This window comes from Pygocentrus nattereri, chromosome 10 (genome assembly GCF_015220715.1).
Source record: "Pygocentrus nattereri isolate fPygNat1 chromosome 10, fPygNat1.pri, whole genome shotgun sequence".
Lineage (NCBI taxonomy): Eukaryota > Metazoa > Chordata > Actinopteri > Characiformes > Serrasalmidae > Pygocentrus > Pygocentrus nattereri.
Genome location: NC_051220.1, coordinates 41,436,847 through 41,453,498, shown reverse-complemented (window position 1 = coordinate 41,453,498; position 16,652 = coordinate 41,436,847). Strand labels below are relative to the sequence as shown.

The 16,652-nt window shown below is 43.7% G+C and overlaps 1 protein-coding gene across 1 annotated transcript; it reads left to right on the top strand.

The window, feature by feature from the left end:
* The first annotated feature begins 1,285 nt into the window (after positions 1-1,285).
* Positions 1,286-4,276, top strand: LOC108440442 (G-protein coupled receptor 135). Its single transcript, XM_017719307.2, has one exon. The coding sequence runs from the start codon at positions 1,503-1,505 to the stop codon at positions 2,772-2,774; it is 1,272 nt and encodes a 423-aa protein (XP_017574796.1). The 5' UTR covers positions 1,286-1,502; the 3' UTR covers positions 2,775-4,276.
* The last annotated feature ends 12,376 nt before the right edge of the window (positions 4,277-16,652 follow it).

Here is a 16,652-nt window from a genome sequence, read left to right as displayed (position 1 = left end):
CTGCTTATTTGACAGCTTCTGTTATTCATTCATTCATTCATTCATTCATTCATTCATTTATTTGGCTACCTCCGCTTCGTGCACTAAAGAAAAAAAAACAAAACTGAAATGAAAATGAAAAAATGAAAGATTCAATACAAAATAAAACAAAAATGATCGGTGCTTATCGCCATGGCAACGCTTCTAAACGTCACCTCTTGCGATGTTTTATCCCACCCGTTTTCGGACTCGTCCCGCCCTCTTGCGCTCTGATTGGCTAGTAGAGATTCGCCTCCGGCGCTCTGATTGGCTAGTAGTTTATGCTCCCGAGCGCTCAGTCGCTGCTATTATTTTTATAATATATTATAAATATATATTATAAATATTTTATAATATATTATTAATATTATAGAGTATTTTGTTTTGTTTGTCGTGTTAATGTGATGCAGATAAAGATGTTAATAGTCGAACAGATTTTGCACTTAGAATGTTTGGCTATTATTATAATTTGTTTCTCTTTTTTTTCAAGTGAAAGGACAACTGCCTTTTTAAAATTTTGCCAAAAAAAACTTAAAAATAACAAAAACTGATATAAAAGTTTATGTCCCGGTGGTATATATTTATATTTAGATATATTCATTTACCCCCCGTGACCCTGACGGAGAAGCGGCTTAGAAAATGGATGGATGGATATTCATTTATCTCCATTTGTGTCATTTTACATTTTTTGACAGGTAGGAGTGTCTAACAGAGTGGACAGTGAGTGGACGCAGTGTTTAAAAACTCTAGCAGCACTGCTGTGTGTGATCCACTCAGACAAGCGGAACACACACTAACACACCACCACCACGTCAGTGTCACTGCAGTGCTGAGAATGATCCACCACCCAAATAGTACCTGCTCTGTGAGGGTCCATGGGGGTCCTGACCACTGAAGAACAGGGTAAAATGAGCGTAGAAACAAGGAGGTGGTCATAATGTTATGCCTGATCGCTGTACACACACACACACACACACACACACACACACACACACACACACACAGTATGTAAATAGTAGTATACCTTTACATTTACATACTATATTTGTATTGTATGCTATACACGGTATCACTTTATACATATTTATTATATGCTCTTAAATATTCTATAGATATATAATATGTTTGTGTTTTAGAGCTTTTATGTGGAAGGAAGACATAATAATATCTAAACACCAGTTTCAGCCAATCGCGGCTCAGGGGGCGGTGCTTTTCCTGAAAACGGGTGGGTTAAAAACACAACACTGAGCCTTTAGGCAGAAGGGAGGCGCCTTCAGATGGAGAAACGCAGCCTTCACACACACCACGGAGCCGCGCTGATATGGCCGCTCGCAGCAGACGCGCCGTGTTCGTGTTTTGTTTTGTGTGTCCAGCTTTTTGCCATAAGGCTGTAAATCCTTCCTGAGACAGATAAAGCCAGAAGGAGGAGGAATAAGGGATGAATCCTCTTCTGCTGTGTGGATTCGTGTCCACTGGCGAGCAACATGGACAACAACAGATCCAGATCAGGTCTGATTTTGGATTTTGGGAACCAAACCAGTGTTGCAGCTGGTGGTCCAGTGAAGGGAACCGGGGGGAGTTCGGTTTTGCACGGCATGGCCGTGGCCACTCAGGCCCTTCTGCTTCTGGCCATCTTTCTTCTGTCCAGCTTGGGCAACTCAACTGTTGTGATGGTCATCATCAAGCACAGGCAGCTGAGGACGGTAACCAACGCTTTCATCATGTCCCTGTCTTTATCTGACTTCCTCACGGCCGTCCTCTGCCTGCCGTTCTCCTTCATGATGCTGTTCAGCAAGGACGGCACATGGATGTTCGGCGACCGCTTCTGCGTAGCCAACGGCTTCTTCAACACCTGCTTTGGAATTATCTCCACACTGACCATGACCCTGATCTCCTTTGACCGGTATTACGCCATCGTCAGGCAGCCTCAGGAGAAAATTGGTAGGAAGAAGGCCATGCAGCTGCTGGTGGCCGTTTGGCTGTCAGCGGTGGTCTTCTCCTTCCCTTGGTACCTTTTCTTCTGGACGTCTGACCATCTGGTGGTCCACAAGCCAGGCTTCTACCACTGCATGTACGTTTTCCACTCCAGGAGCTCCAGGATGGGCACCACGTACAGCGTGGCCTTGATAGTGGTCTGCTACCTCCTTCCTTTTGCGCTCATGTGCTTCTGCCACTACAACATCTGCAAGACGGTCCGGCTGTCGGAGATTCGAGTGCGCCCGGTGACCACTTATGCCCACCTGCTGCGCTTTTACAGCGAGATGAGGACGGCCACCACGGTGCTTATCATGATCGTCTTCATCATCTTCTGCTGGGGGCCGTACTGCTTGATGGGAATAGTCACTGCCGTTGGAGATTACACCTTCAACCCGGCCATGGACACCGTGGCCATGTGGATGGCGTGGGCCAACGGCGCCATAAACCCGCTGATCTACGCCATAAGGAACCCCAACATATCCATGCTGCTGGGACGAAGCAGGGAGGAAGGCTATAGGACTAGAAACATCGCCGCCTACCTGTCCCGGACGCGGCCGGACAGGATTAGAGACCGGACGCGGCCGGACAGGATTAGAGACCGCTACACCAGCCGCCACGGCGCTGGAAGTCGGGTGTCTTCCTCCAGTCCAGCCAACGGCGGAGAAGTGGCCATGTGGGCTTGCAAAAACCCAGCGGTCTTCTTCTGCAGGGACGGCCAGCCTGACACGGTCACTGAAGCCGCTGTGCCAAAGGCCGAGACGGCCAACACCAGCTTGTGATATTACTTTTTACTCCTTTCCAGCAGTGGATTTCCCACAAAGTCACCTGAGTGTTCGCAATCAGAAAGCCACGTAAATATGGCCAGGTTTGGGGGGGCCATGGATCAAAGGGCAACTCCAAAGATGTTTCCAAGATTTCTGCTTCACCCATCAAGGGTTGAGAAGTCAACAAAGGCATTCCGAGCAGTTGGATTGTAGAGGAAATGTTTTATTGTTGAGAAACAGAGGATTTTTGACAGTGGTGGTGATGGGAACCAGGGGTCGCCATGACTACAGCACAGATATAGACACTTTATTTACCATCCAGAACCTCCAGAGAACCCTTCTGAGCTTTTATATGTAAGGCTGGTGATGGTGAAATAGTGGTAAATCTGAAAAACCATGGAAAGTATTTCACCTCACATGCCCTGCGTGTAATTCTCTCTGAAAACTACCGCAGAACAAAATCTCAGAACCGTTTCACGTAGTAACTCTGTGTCTTTTAGAGGTGGACGTCTGGTTCCTACCATCACCACTGTGACCAGATCTGACTGAGCATTTCACTTCAAACCACTCTGAATGGCTTTGTTTAACCAATCAAATAGGAAAACTGGAAAAATCGCTGGAATTTCGCTTTAAGACTAACCTTGGACTGAAGTGCAGTGCCAATCATGAATCAGGGCTGGGCGTCTGTCTCGATACCAATATCGATACCTTGACTTTGATATTGATTCCTGAACAGGAGGAAAAGTGCATGACGCTTTGTTTTCCCAGTAATTTGAAATGCAGGAGGCCGACAGCGTGTTCCGATTTGGGTAACACTTTCTTTTACAGTCCCTTAAAAGTTCTCCACTCTTAAAAAATCGTCCTTCAAGGGTTCTTTATTAAAGGCAGTGGTTCTGTATAGTACAGTGGCCACTCAAAGAACCATTTGAACGCATAAATTGTTGTTTGCATGGTCAAACGGTTCTTCTCTGTGATGGAAAAGCTGTTGTTCTTGCTTCTTTAAAGAAACCTCTTAAAAATTGGTTCCTTATAGCACCAAAACAATTTTCTACTCTTGTTAAAGATCCTTTTTCTGAGAGTGTAGGTACTAATCAAGTAAGCGTGAGGTACTCCAAAGAACTAGATAACTATTTTGGGTAGCGTGATCATAAGTTCCAAAGCACTCAAACTAAACTACATTTAAATATATAAAACAGGTTCTAGATATTAACTGGGTGAGTGTGTGGAACCCTACAGTACGGTGCGATTATGTTGGGTAGTTATTTGGAGTAAAAAGATTCTATGTGAATGAAGCACAATCTTCATTAAGAGTCTTATAGGTCGTTCCACAGAAACGTCCACTTTTCTTTCTGTCCATCGGAGTCACTGGTGTCACTGACCGTCATCAGTGTTCCACGTAATAAAGGAAACACCAGAGACGTTTTTAATGATCAATGCATTTTATAAATCGGCTGCTGCAGAACATCAAACCACACGCTGTCCATCAGGGAACGTCCACTAAAATATGGAATTTAATCCATTTGTGATTCTATTTTTTCACAGTGACCTCAGAATAAAGTCGGTCACACCAGTGACGTCAGCTAGAAGCTTCATATGAGATCATGAGCTGAATGAGAAGATCTCTGAGAACTGAGAGACTCAGTGGACTCACCATGAGCTTTTCTCCATAGATCCTCAGAAAACAGGTCAAAGGAGGTCGAGTGACGTCATCGGTGTGACTTTTATTTCAAAATAAGAGGCTTTTGCTAAGCAGTAACACCGGTGACACGACTCCTGGGGAACTTTCATTTCATATTTTATGTTAAAACTGCAGAAAAACATGTTTTTAGCTCAAAATATTGCCTCAACCTTTATACATGAGTGTGGGGACAAACTCTTCTGTGGTGCTTGGAATTCTAGATAATTGATTTAAGGACCAATATTGATGAACTGATGGATGAAGAAGGTGTAATTGTTAAAATAACACACACACACACACACACACACACCTTCTAAGCCGCTTATCCTTCTGGGTCGTGGGGGGAGCTGGAGCCAGTCCCATCCGTGATGGGGTGGAAGGCAGGATACACCCCGGACAGGTTGTTAAAATAACATTGTTTTATTTTAAAATATGAATAAATTGTAACCCGAACGTTTTTTATACATATCTGTAAACACTAGGGACCCAAAAGTGGACGTTTCTGTAGAGTGACCCTTACATAGTTTGTAGCTGTTCATTAACTATAAACTAAACTGAATCAGGGCGGTGGGTTCTCCGCAATATCCAGAACCTGTTAGTTATTTCAGTGTGAGGTGGTTAGTCTTAGTACTTATTACTTTACCCAAAATATTACATATATTATTAATACACAGATGCCCTAAATGTGACTAAAGCCCAGCAGTGAGGAGCTGAAATTTCCCCTCCTCTGCTGTCCCTGCAGACGGGCAGGGTCGCCTACAGAGCGGCGCTAGTAGCTGTTAATGAAGTGATGCTCTTTTATTAGAGGGTCTCATTTCAGAGGGAAGATCTCAACCACTGCCCTGTAGCTCAGTTTAAGGGGCAAGGAGACACTCAAAAACAAGGGGTAGGGGTAAAAAGACAAAATGGGGTTGGGCCTTCCTCGACAGAGAACACACTTCTACACATTTTAATGCACAGTTACTGTTTATTTGCTGAATTTAACGTACTGGGGGAAGATAAAACATAATGCAGCCTATTCAAACGTTATGGAATATTATGTATTCATGTTTTATTTTTATCCAATATTTTAAACTCAGTAAATAAATAGAAATTGTGCACTAAAATTTAGAGACAAATCAAACTGTGCATATGTCTGTATGATCCCCCTTCCAGAGGCGTGTCAGCTTTCCGAGTCATTGGTGTTCCAACTGGGATTATTTTGGCAAAATAATTATACTGACTCTGAATTTTTCCAATCTGCATCAGGGGATTTCCAGAGACTTCAAAAGAAACAGTTTGGAGTAAAAATCTGACTTCCACAGTTGGCCACACCCCACCCCCCCCACCAACCCCGCCTTACCTCAAATACAGTTGATCAGCCAAGGCGAGTTGGGTGTGTGACATTTTTGCACTGAAGCTACGAGGCTAATGCAGCTAACAGCTTATTTGGGTGACCGGCTTCTATCGCTTGTAGACCTGAAGCAATTATTCGATATTATCAATGATGTCAACAATAAAAATCAGAAATCATTTTTCTTTCGTCAATTTCTTGTTCATATCATCAAAGAGACGTCCAGCTTGGAGTTGTCAGCCTGAAGAGGGCGGCAGTTCACTTGCAGTGTCGCATCCCTGTGAGCAGATAGCGAAAGAAAAAGAACCGGTAAAAAGAAGGAAAGTCTGGGAACGTGTTCTTCAGACGGAGGGTGAAGTTTCAGCGCACCATCGCTGTGGTGGTGAAACCTGGCATCTGCAAAATTTTACTTCACAAGATGAAGAAAAATGATCACATCTTAACCTGGAAGTTAATGGAACAGAATTTTTGCCTGTGTAGTGATGGAGCAATTCTATTGCGTCATTCCTCGTGGAATTTTAATATAAGCTGGCAAAATTTAAAATGATGTGAAAACATAACAGATGGAAGGTTTTGTGTGCAAGTCTGACGTTACATCAGAGCTTGTGGTCTGTCGGAATAAACATTCCCCTCACAAACATCACTAACGGTAATCTCTGGAATATTCTGGGCCGTATCGGTTTCTGCTCATTAGGATTTTTTTAACAGCTCCTTCAGAAAACTGGCATCTCATCACAACAACATCATGACCACCTCCTCGTTTCTACACTCACTGTCCACTTTATCAGCTCCACTTACTGTATAGCTGCACTCTGTAGTTCTACAGTTACAGACTGTAGTCCATCTGTTTCTCTGATACTCTGTTGCCCTGTTCTTCAGTGATCAAGACCCCCATGGACCATCACAGAGCAGGTACTGTTTGGGTGGTGGATCATTCTCAGCACTGCAGTAACACTGACGTGGTGGTGGTGTGTTAGTGTGTGTTGTGCTGGTCGGAGTGGATCAGACACAGCAGTGCTGCTGGAGCTTTTAAACACTGTGTCCACTCACTGTCCACTCTATTAGACGCTCCTACCTTGTTGGTCCACCTTGTAGATGTGAAGTCAGAGACGACAGCTCATCTGCTGCTGCACAGTTTGTGTTGGTCATCCTCTAGTCCTTCATCAGTGGTCACAGGACGCTGTTGGTTGGATGTTTTTGGTTGGTGGACTATTGTCAGTCCAGCAGCGACACTGAGGTGTTTAAAAACTCCAGCAGCACTGCTGTGTCTGATCCACTCAGACCAGCACAGCACACACTAACACACCACCACCATGTCAGTGTCACTGCAGCTCTGAGAATGATCTACAATGTAGAATGTAGAACTACAGAGTGCAGCTATACAGTAAGTGGAGCTGATAAGATGGACAGTGAGTGTAGAAACGAGGGGGTGGTCATGATGTTACGCCTGATCGGTGTACATCAGCTAACTAACTACGAACAACGGACTAATTAAAAACTTGTTCACATACAGCTCGTCTAGTAAACTGACACATTATAATGTTCATGTTAATTCACATTTACAGGCCACATTTAAGCCAGTCATGGGCTGGAGGTTAGGGAACCGACCGGACAGTCCATGACTGAGGTGTCCTTGAGCAAGACACCTAACCCCCAACTGCTCCCCGGGCGCTGTGGATAGGGCTGCCCACCGCTCTGGGCTCACTGCCCCCTAGTGTGTGTGTGTGCTCACTAGTGTGTATGTGGTGTTTCACTTCACGGGTGGGTTAAATGTGGAGGTGGAATTTCCCCGTTTGTGGGATTAAAAAGTATCACTTAACTTAATCAACTACTAGACGATTAACTCGTGTGAATAATTGAATTTCCAAAAATCTAAATATTTTTTGCAGTCCTAGTTACACGTATCACTTCTATTACTAAAGAAGCCAAATTCACACTTTAGTCTTGGCTGATCGACTGCAGTTTGGCTTGGGGGCGGGGGGGGTGGGGGGGGGGTTGCTTGTGTAAATCAGATTTTTGACCAAATGATTTATTTTGAAGAGGTGAAGGGGCTCACAGAGACTGCATTAGCTCAGGGCCCAGTAATCTCTGGACGTCTTGAGAACGACGGGCAAATGATACTTTCCCATATCTGCTGATTAATTACCCTGTTCACTCCCTGCTGTGTGAACAAAGAGAGCAGGCCTGGGTGAAATCCAAAACTAGCACGATAGCGTGGCGAGTACTGATTATATCGCTGTTCTGTTTTATTAGTTTCGGTTCTTTTAATTTCACCTATTGTTTTAATAGTTGTTGCTGCAAACTTGCATTCGGGAGCTCCTTCTGGTGTGGGTTCCACTAGAAACTTACTGCAACACATGCTATTAAAGTCAGCTTTCAAAAGCCACACCCACATGATTTACATGTTAAAAAAAAACAGAGTTCCCATCATTATGACAGTCACATGGGAGTTGAACTGTAGATGCCTGTGGAAAACATATAGACACACACACACACACACACACACACACACACATATATATATATATCATAAATTTCATGATTCAATTATCCACTGGGACACTTCAGCTGCGAATGCTGCAAGACGGTGTGTCAAACTCTCAGCAGAGACAGTAAGGAATTTATGCTCTTGTTACCGAATGACTTTTAAGGCCCCATAATCACGTTTTTCATGTTTTTACAATAAAAGGTTATATTATTATTATTATTATAAAATTATACAATTTAGCAAGCAGCTTAAATGTAAACTAGTCCTAGTCCTCTGTCAATGTTCCAACAAGATGATTATATTTAAGCTGATTGGTTGAGAAGGTTCTAACGGTGCTGTTATTTCACCATAACATCACGTTTTCTTCACAAACACTATCACTCCACTGAGATGCTGTTGCTAAGCAACGACACTGACAGCTGTAGGAGACGCTCGAGCCATTTGAACGTTTTTACTTCTGACTTTGCCGCAAACAGAAAACGGACGCTGTTAAGACCACATCTGACCGACAGCCGATTTGGTCCGACTCTGAAGACGAGACGACACTAAATTCCCAAACTGTCGTCACCACTGAGCAGCTTTTCAGTCGGCAGCTGTGGCAGAAGAACAGCTGAACAACCTGGAATCAGCCAGAAATGAACCCAACACCATTCGCCAAACTAAACGGGCTGTAAGAAGCTTTACAGACCGGCTGGATCAAAACAACATTAATACTGATCTGGACAAACTGACCAAACTGAGCTGAACCTGATATTGGGTCAGTTTTACGGCTCAGCGAGTGGGTGGAGCTCGTTACTCTGATGTAGCAACAAGCTGCTCGTTAAGGAGCTGTAATTAGGAGGAAGGAGCTGAACATTAAAACATATTAAAGCCGCGTTCACGGCCAGTTTATTCATTTCTTACTGTATTTATTTAACTGCTGTATTAAAGCAGTAGAACACTCGAGGAGGGAGTTATCGCCAATAACATCACGGCTGGGATGATCTACGGCCACCAAATCACAGCCGGGATGTTACTTCACGATAAACACGCTCCCTCTCGGGTTCTACTGCTTAAACATCACACATCATAATCAACTCAATTACATCACACTACCGCCCAGGCCTGCTGCACATTGTATACACAGTTTTCAGTTTGATGAATTTAACTTCAGCAAATAAATTGAAATTGTGCTCTAAAATTTGCAGAAAGATATATTTTCGTCTGTTCGCTGTAGAGGATGTGTTAACTTATTTACACTGAGAAAATCAACAAAACACAATTTAACCAGGAGAGTTGACTTGCATACAACCATAGACCACAGGTTCCCACCCCTGGTTCTAGCTACTGAAGGCTGCATTTAAGGCACTTAGACCCTTTTGAACACCAAAAAGAGAAATGGGACACAACAGCCTCTTGGACACGTGCAGATGAGGACTGCAGGACCGCAGTTGCACCATTTAGGGCTTTAGTGTTAATGAAGAAAAGCCAAAGTGGACAGGGCAAGAGTGCAGGACCAAGACTGGGAGCCTCAGGTCTGGGCTTAGGCTAGTCTTGTGATCTCGTAATGAGAGTGCACATCTGAACACAGCGTGTTATTATTGTCTTACAGAACCTTTTCTCTATAAGAGGTAATGTTTTTAATTTATGCGGTGTGTTTTCTGCACATGCGATTCATCATCCATGAACTAACTACAGGCTTGTTGTCTGACAGACAGTCCTGGCCAGCGCACCGTCACCCCCTAACCAGGGCCAGTCTTAGAGGAGCCTGGCCACTTTCACTTCTCCCATTATTTCAAAAGCATGAATGCAAAACACTAGAGGGCGCCCACAAGCGAGTCCTCAGTGAAAGGGGGTGTATGGAGCTAAACAGCTAAACATGAAAATATTTTCTGCAGGAACTTTTCAGTTTTTAGAAGTAGAAAGATTTATTCCATTAAAACATCAATAAAAACATTCAGATTTATTTCTGTTTCTTCTACAGCAAACTGGTTTCACAGAGTAGGATATTACTGAGAGCTGACTGGTCAGCATTACTGCTACTGAGTGCTGACTGGTCAGCATTACTGCTACTGAGAGCTGACTGGTCAGCATTACTGCTACTGAGTGCTGACTGGTCAGCATTACTGCTACTGAGTGCTGACTGGTCAGCATTACTGCTACTGAGCGCTGATTGGTTAACATTACTGCTACTGAGTGCTGACTGGTCAGCATTACTGCTACTGAGCGCTGATTGGTTAACATTACTGCTACTGAGTGCTGACTGGTCAGCATTACTGCTACTGAGCGCTGATTGGTTAACATTACTGCTACTGAGTGCTGACTGGTCAGCATTACTGCTACTGAGAGCTGACTGGTCAGCATTACTGCTACTGAGTGCTGACTGGTCAGCATTACTACTACTGAGTGCTGACTGGTCAGCATTACTACTACTGAGAGCTGACTGGTCAGCATTACTGCTACTGAGCGCTGATTGGTTAACATTACTGCTACTGAGTGCTGACTGGTCAGCATTACTGCTACTGAGTGCTGACTGGTCAGCATTACTGCTACTGAGTGCTGACTGGTCAGCATTACTGCTACTGAGTGCTGACTGGTCAGCATTACTGCTACTGAGTGCTGACTGGTCAGCATTACTGCTACTGAGAGCTGACTGGTCAGCATTACTGCTACTGAGTGCTGACTGGTCAGCATTACTACTACTGAGTGCTGACTGGTCAGCATTACTACTACTACTGAGAGCTGACTGGTCAGCATTACTGCTACTGAGCGCTGATTGGTTAACATTACTGCTACTGAGTGCTGACTGGTCAGCATTACTGCTACTGAGCGCTGATTGGTTAACATTACTGCTACTGAGCGCTGATTGGTTAACATTACTGCTACTGAGTGCTGACTGGTCAGCATTACTGCTACTGAGCGCTGATTGGTTAACATTACTGCTACTGAGTGCTGACTGGTCAGCATTACTGCTACTGAGAGCTGACTGGTCAGCATTACTGCTACTGAGTGCTGACTGGTCAGCATTACTACTACTACTGAGAGCTGACTGGTCAGCATTACTGCTACTGAGCGCTGATTGGTTAACATTACTGCTACTGAGTGCTGACTGGTCAGCATTACTGCTACTGAGTGCTGACTGGTCAGCATTACTGCTACTGAGCGCTGATTGGTTAACATTACTGCTACTGAGTGCTGACTGGTCAGCATTACTGCTACTGAGAGCTGACTGGTCAGCATTACTGCTACTGAGTGCTGACTGGTCAGCATTACTACTACTACTGAGAGCTGACTGGTCAGCATTACTGCTACTGAGTGCTGACTGGTCAGCATTACTGCTACTGAGTGCTGACTGGTCAGCATTACTGCTACTGAGCGCTGATTGGTTATCATTACTGCTACTGAGCGCTGATTGGTTATCATTACTGCTACTGAGTGCTGACTGGTCAGCATTACTGCTACTGAGAGCTGACTGGTCAGCATTACTGCTACTGAGTGCTGACTGGTCAGCATTACTACTACTGAGTGCTGACTGGTCAGCATTACTGCTACTGAGTGCTGACTGGTCAGCATTACTGCTACTGAGTGCTGACTGGTCAGCATTACTGCTACTGAGTGCTGATTGGTTAACATTATTGCTACTGAGTGCTTATTAGTTATCATTACTGCTACTGAGTGCTGATTAGTTATCATTACTGCTACTGAGTGCTGATTGGTTATCATTACTGCTACTGAGTGCTTATTAGTTATCATTACTGCTACTGAGTGCTGATTGGTTATCATTACTGCTACTGAGAGCTGATTAGTTATCATTACTGCTACTGAGTGCTGATTGGTTATCATTACTGCTACTGAGTGCTGATTAGTTATCATTACTGCTACTGAGTGCTGATTGGTTATCATTACTGCTACTGAGTGCTTATTAGTTATCATTACTGCTACTGAGAGCTGATTGGTTATCATTACTGCTACTGAGTGCTTATTAGTTATCATTACTGCTACTGAGTGCTGATTGGTTATCATTACTGCTACTGAGAGCTGACTGGTCAGCATTACTGCTACTGAGTGCTGACTGGTCAGCATTACTACTACTGAGTGCTGACTGGTCAGCATTACTGCTACTGAGTGCTGACTGGTCAGCATTACTGCTACTGAGTGCTGATTAGTTAACATTATTGCTACTGAGTGCTTATTAGTTATCATTACTGCTACTGAGTGCTGACTGGTTAGTATTACTGCAGCGTTGATGTATTTTATGCTGCTCTGTTTAGTATTTGAGTGGGTTTTTCTGTGTAGAAATGATTAATTAAGCATTTAAAAATTACAATTTTGCACAATAGCTCCATAGGAACCTTTTCATTTTGGACTCAGGAGCGCCCTCTACCATCTGACCAACCGAGAAGACGTTCAAATTCATTCCTCTGCCCCAGCTTCAAACTTCGGCTTCATGAGGTGTTGGACTGATTCAGAAATTTCGCCTTCGGTTTGTTCCACCCTAAAAAGTCTACGCTCTTGTCTGTTTTTAACCCAGAATTTCTCAGGATGAGTCTTCATGTTATCTGATAAGTGCCACCAAGACTGGGGCCTAGTGCGAATGCATTTAATCACTGCATAAATTAGTTCCGTCATACCTGGTAATTAAAGTGAATAGCCACTTGTAGCATTATGATGTGCTAATAGCCATTTTAGGCATGATAGCCATTCACATATTTTCTAGTGCTTTACGAGTAAAATTTCTTTGTGCTGCTCCAGTAAGCGTGTCCAGTTCAGCACTGCTGGCCATGAAACCGTTAAACTGTTTACTGACCTGTTCAGCTCCGTGTTCAACGGAGCTGCATGTAATGGGTCTCCTACCCTTTCGAGTTTATAGCAGCCCATTTTGCATTAAAGCTATAACTCCAGCATTTTCAAGCAGAATCGACCAATGCTGCTAAAAATCAGCAGGTTTTTTTTGTTCTGTTCTAAATGTTAGTTATTGCCTGTGCTGACTGACTGTTTACTACAGGTGTAGCAGACAGAGGTTAGGTTGGAAAATGCTGAACTACTCCTTTAATTTCCCCACGCTCCTCAGTTTTAATAATATAGGGATGATTTTCTACAGTTTGTGTGCACTGAAGCATGATATGCATTTTGATATGAAATGTAAAACGGCTATAAAACTGTTTACAAAATTAATAAATGATGGTCTCCATTAACTACAGGCTTGTATATCAGTATTTAGTAGCCTATGACGCGGCGTTTTAGGGCCACTGTAGTCCTATTATTTAGAGAAAAAAGTCGTAGAATTACGACATTAAATAATGCCACGTTAATACCAGGAGAGGTCAGTACTGTTGCCAAAGTCTTTGTGAAGTGAAGCAGCACCTCCTGGTGTTAAATGAGGGGGGTTGAGTTGGTGGAGCTGCTCTTTCATATCGATTCACCCGTAAAGAAACACTCAGCCTCCCGTCTCTCCTGCTCATCAGCACCAGCCTGGAATTAGTGTAAGAACCGGCTCAAACGGCTGAGCAGGAAACAGTTTATCTAGAATAAAGAGCCAGACGGACTCGGAGGAAACGGCGTTTATCTAGAATAAAGAGCCGGACGGACTCGGAGGAAACCACGTTTATCTAGAATAAAGAGCCAGACGGACTCGGAGGAAACAGCATTTATCTAGAATAAAGAGCCAGACGGACTCAGAGGAAACCGCGTTTATCTAGAATAAAGAGCCAGACGGACTCAGAGGAAACCGCGTTTATCTAGAATAAAGAGCCAGACGGACTCGGAGGAAACCGCGTTTATCTAGAATAAAGAGCCAGACGGACTCGGAGGAAACCGCGTTTATCTAGAATAAAGAGCCAGACGGACTCGGAGGAAACCGCGTTTATCTAGAATAAAGAGCCAGACGGACTCGGAGGAAACCGCGTTTATCTAGAATAAAGAGCCAGACGGACTCTGAGGAAACCGCGTTTATCTAGAATAAAGAGCCAGACGGACTCGGAGGAAACAGCATTTATCTAGAATAAAGAGCCAGACGGACTCAGAGGAAACCGCGTTTATCTAGAATAAAGAGCCAGACGGACTCAGAGGAAACCGCGTTTATCTAGAATAAAGAGCCAGACGGACTCAGAGGAAACCGCGTTTATCTAGAATAAAGAGCCAGACGGACTCGGAGGAAACCACGTTTATCTAGAATAAAGAGCCAGACGGACTCGGAGGAAACCACGTTTATCTAGAATAAAGAGCCAGACGGACTCGGAGGAAACCACGTTTATCTAGAATAAAGAGCCAGACGGACTCGGAGGAAACAGCATTTATCTAGAATAAAGAGCCAGACGGACTCGGAGGAAACGGCGTTTATCTAGAATAAAGAGCCAGACGGACTCGGAGGAAACGGCGTTTATCTAGAATAAAGAGCCAGACGGACTCGGAGGAAACGGCGTTTATCTAGAATAAAGAGCCAGACGGACTCGGAGGAAACGGCGTTTATCTAGAATAAAGAGCCAGACGGACTCGGAGGAAACGGCGTTTATCTAGAATAAAGAGCCAGACGGATGGAGAACCTCAGGCAGGGTGGTCTACACGGCTATCGGGGGCTTCATCTCCCCCATTCAAAGAGGGCATGAAGTTTCACAGACAGTGAGGATGAAGATCAAAATGATTCAGAGAGACGGGAGTGAGTGGAGCTCCGGCGCCAGGACACCAACCGAGACCCCAGCGCGGTGTAGCAGCCCCCTACAGTCAGACCCCCTACAGTCAGCCCCCCTACAGTCAGACCCCCTACAGTCAGCCCCCGCCACCCTTTATTCTTAATTCTTGAAATATTTTTCTTGAAGTCTCCTGTTTTTATTTTTATTAACAGTGGCCCTAAAACGCCGTTTCATCTCATTTCTATTTAGTATGAATCATGAAGAAGATGTGAAACAGACTTTTAAACTTTGAAATTAAAGCAAATGTAGCGTCATAGACTGAGCAATTCAGGTGTCGCGGTTCTGTGTTAGTCCAGTTTCTTCTGTTTATCGAGACTTTCCAGCGTATGAATTGACTTTAAATTGGACTGAATCCATGTTTTTGTTGCTGTCTACGGGAGCGGACCAACGGAAACGTCACCCAGAAAGACGCTGCACCGGTAATCAGTGGGCTGAATAAATCAAAAGCACAACGTATTTTACTCCTAACTGAGCTGAGAGGTGAAGAGAAGCTGTTACAGTCCGAAGTCCTGAGAGATGTGCCAAATATCGCGTGCCTATACTATCCTACTGCTATAATACTACAGTGTACTATAATGTTACTGCTACAGTAAATATGAATGTTGTTGTTACTGCAGACACACTGGCATTTGATACTGATAAATTACTCATAATAAATATTTTCAGTGAACGCTGTTGAATATCTCAGCCTAAAGCTTGAGTTTATGATGTTATTGTTGTGTTATGCGTCATTGGTTTGACAGAATTCACAATTTTCTGTTGTTTTTGTTTTCCTTTGTGTCTCACTACAATACCCAGCATGCATTACACCAACTGATATCACCCAATCCTGGCTGCTAGCCACCACTAAAGGCTAATAAATAAATAAATCAAGCTGGCATTGGTGTAACTCCTACCTCACTTCTTCACAAAACTGTCAGGAAAACAAATTCTGTCTTTATTCTGCACAAAAGGGACACCAGACACGTTTCTATCCGCTCAGCCAGAGAAAACGAGGCAAACTTTGGGAAAATATCTGCTTTGCTGACTTTAGCTTTCAGCTTGTTGCCCTTTTCGACCTGGCCGGTCATTTCTGTGGTTGGAATAATCCACCTTCTCCACTGTACCGATGATTTGAAGACAGTTACTAATGTTCTGAGGTTGGATTCACGAAAGCTTTAAGAAAAACTTGCAGTTTTAAAAAGTTTAAAAATGTTCTTGAATGCAAAAAAAAAAAACCTACTCCACTCTTAATGAAAATCAATGGGAGCAGAATTTTTCCAAGGAGTTTTGGGCCGTTTCTTTTCGTCCATTCATCATGAAATTTACACACAATATAAAAGTTAACAGGTGTTTACAAATTATATCAAAAACTGAAAATCATCAAAAATGGAGATACGTGGTTTTCTTCCGACCGCAGCATTTTACCACGTCTAATAAACGACACGAGACACTTTGAATTTCTGTCAACTCAGAATCAGAATCCAGCTTTACTGGCCAGGTCTGCTGCGCAGGCAAGGAGTTACAGGAGCTCACAGAGCACAGAATCAGACAGACATTCACACAGAGAATAAAATAAAATAATACAGAATAAAATTAAATAAAACCTGCATTCCTACCATCACTCACTCAGACACACACACACACACACACACACACACACACACACACAGACACACACACACACACAGTCACACCTGTAAACCTTACATTGTGCAAAGTATGAATCTAAAGTTAAAGTGCAGCA

Bases quoted from the DNA above. Each gene is read 5' to 3' on its own strand.
- LOC108440442 (XM_017719307.2), top strand. From the start codon at position 1,503: ATGGACAACAACAGATCCAGATCAGGTCTGATTTTGGATTTTGGGAAC.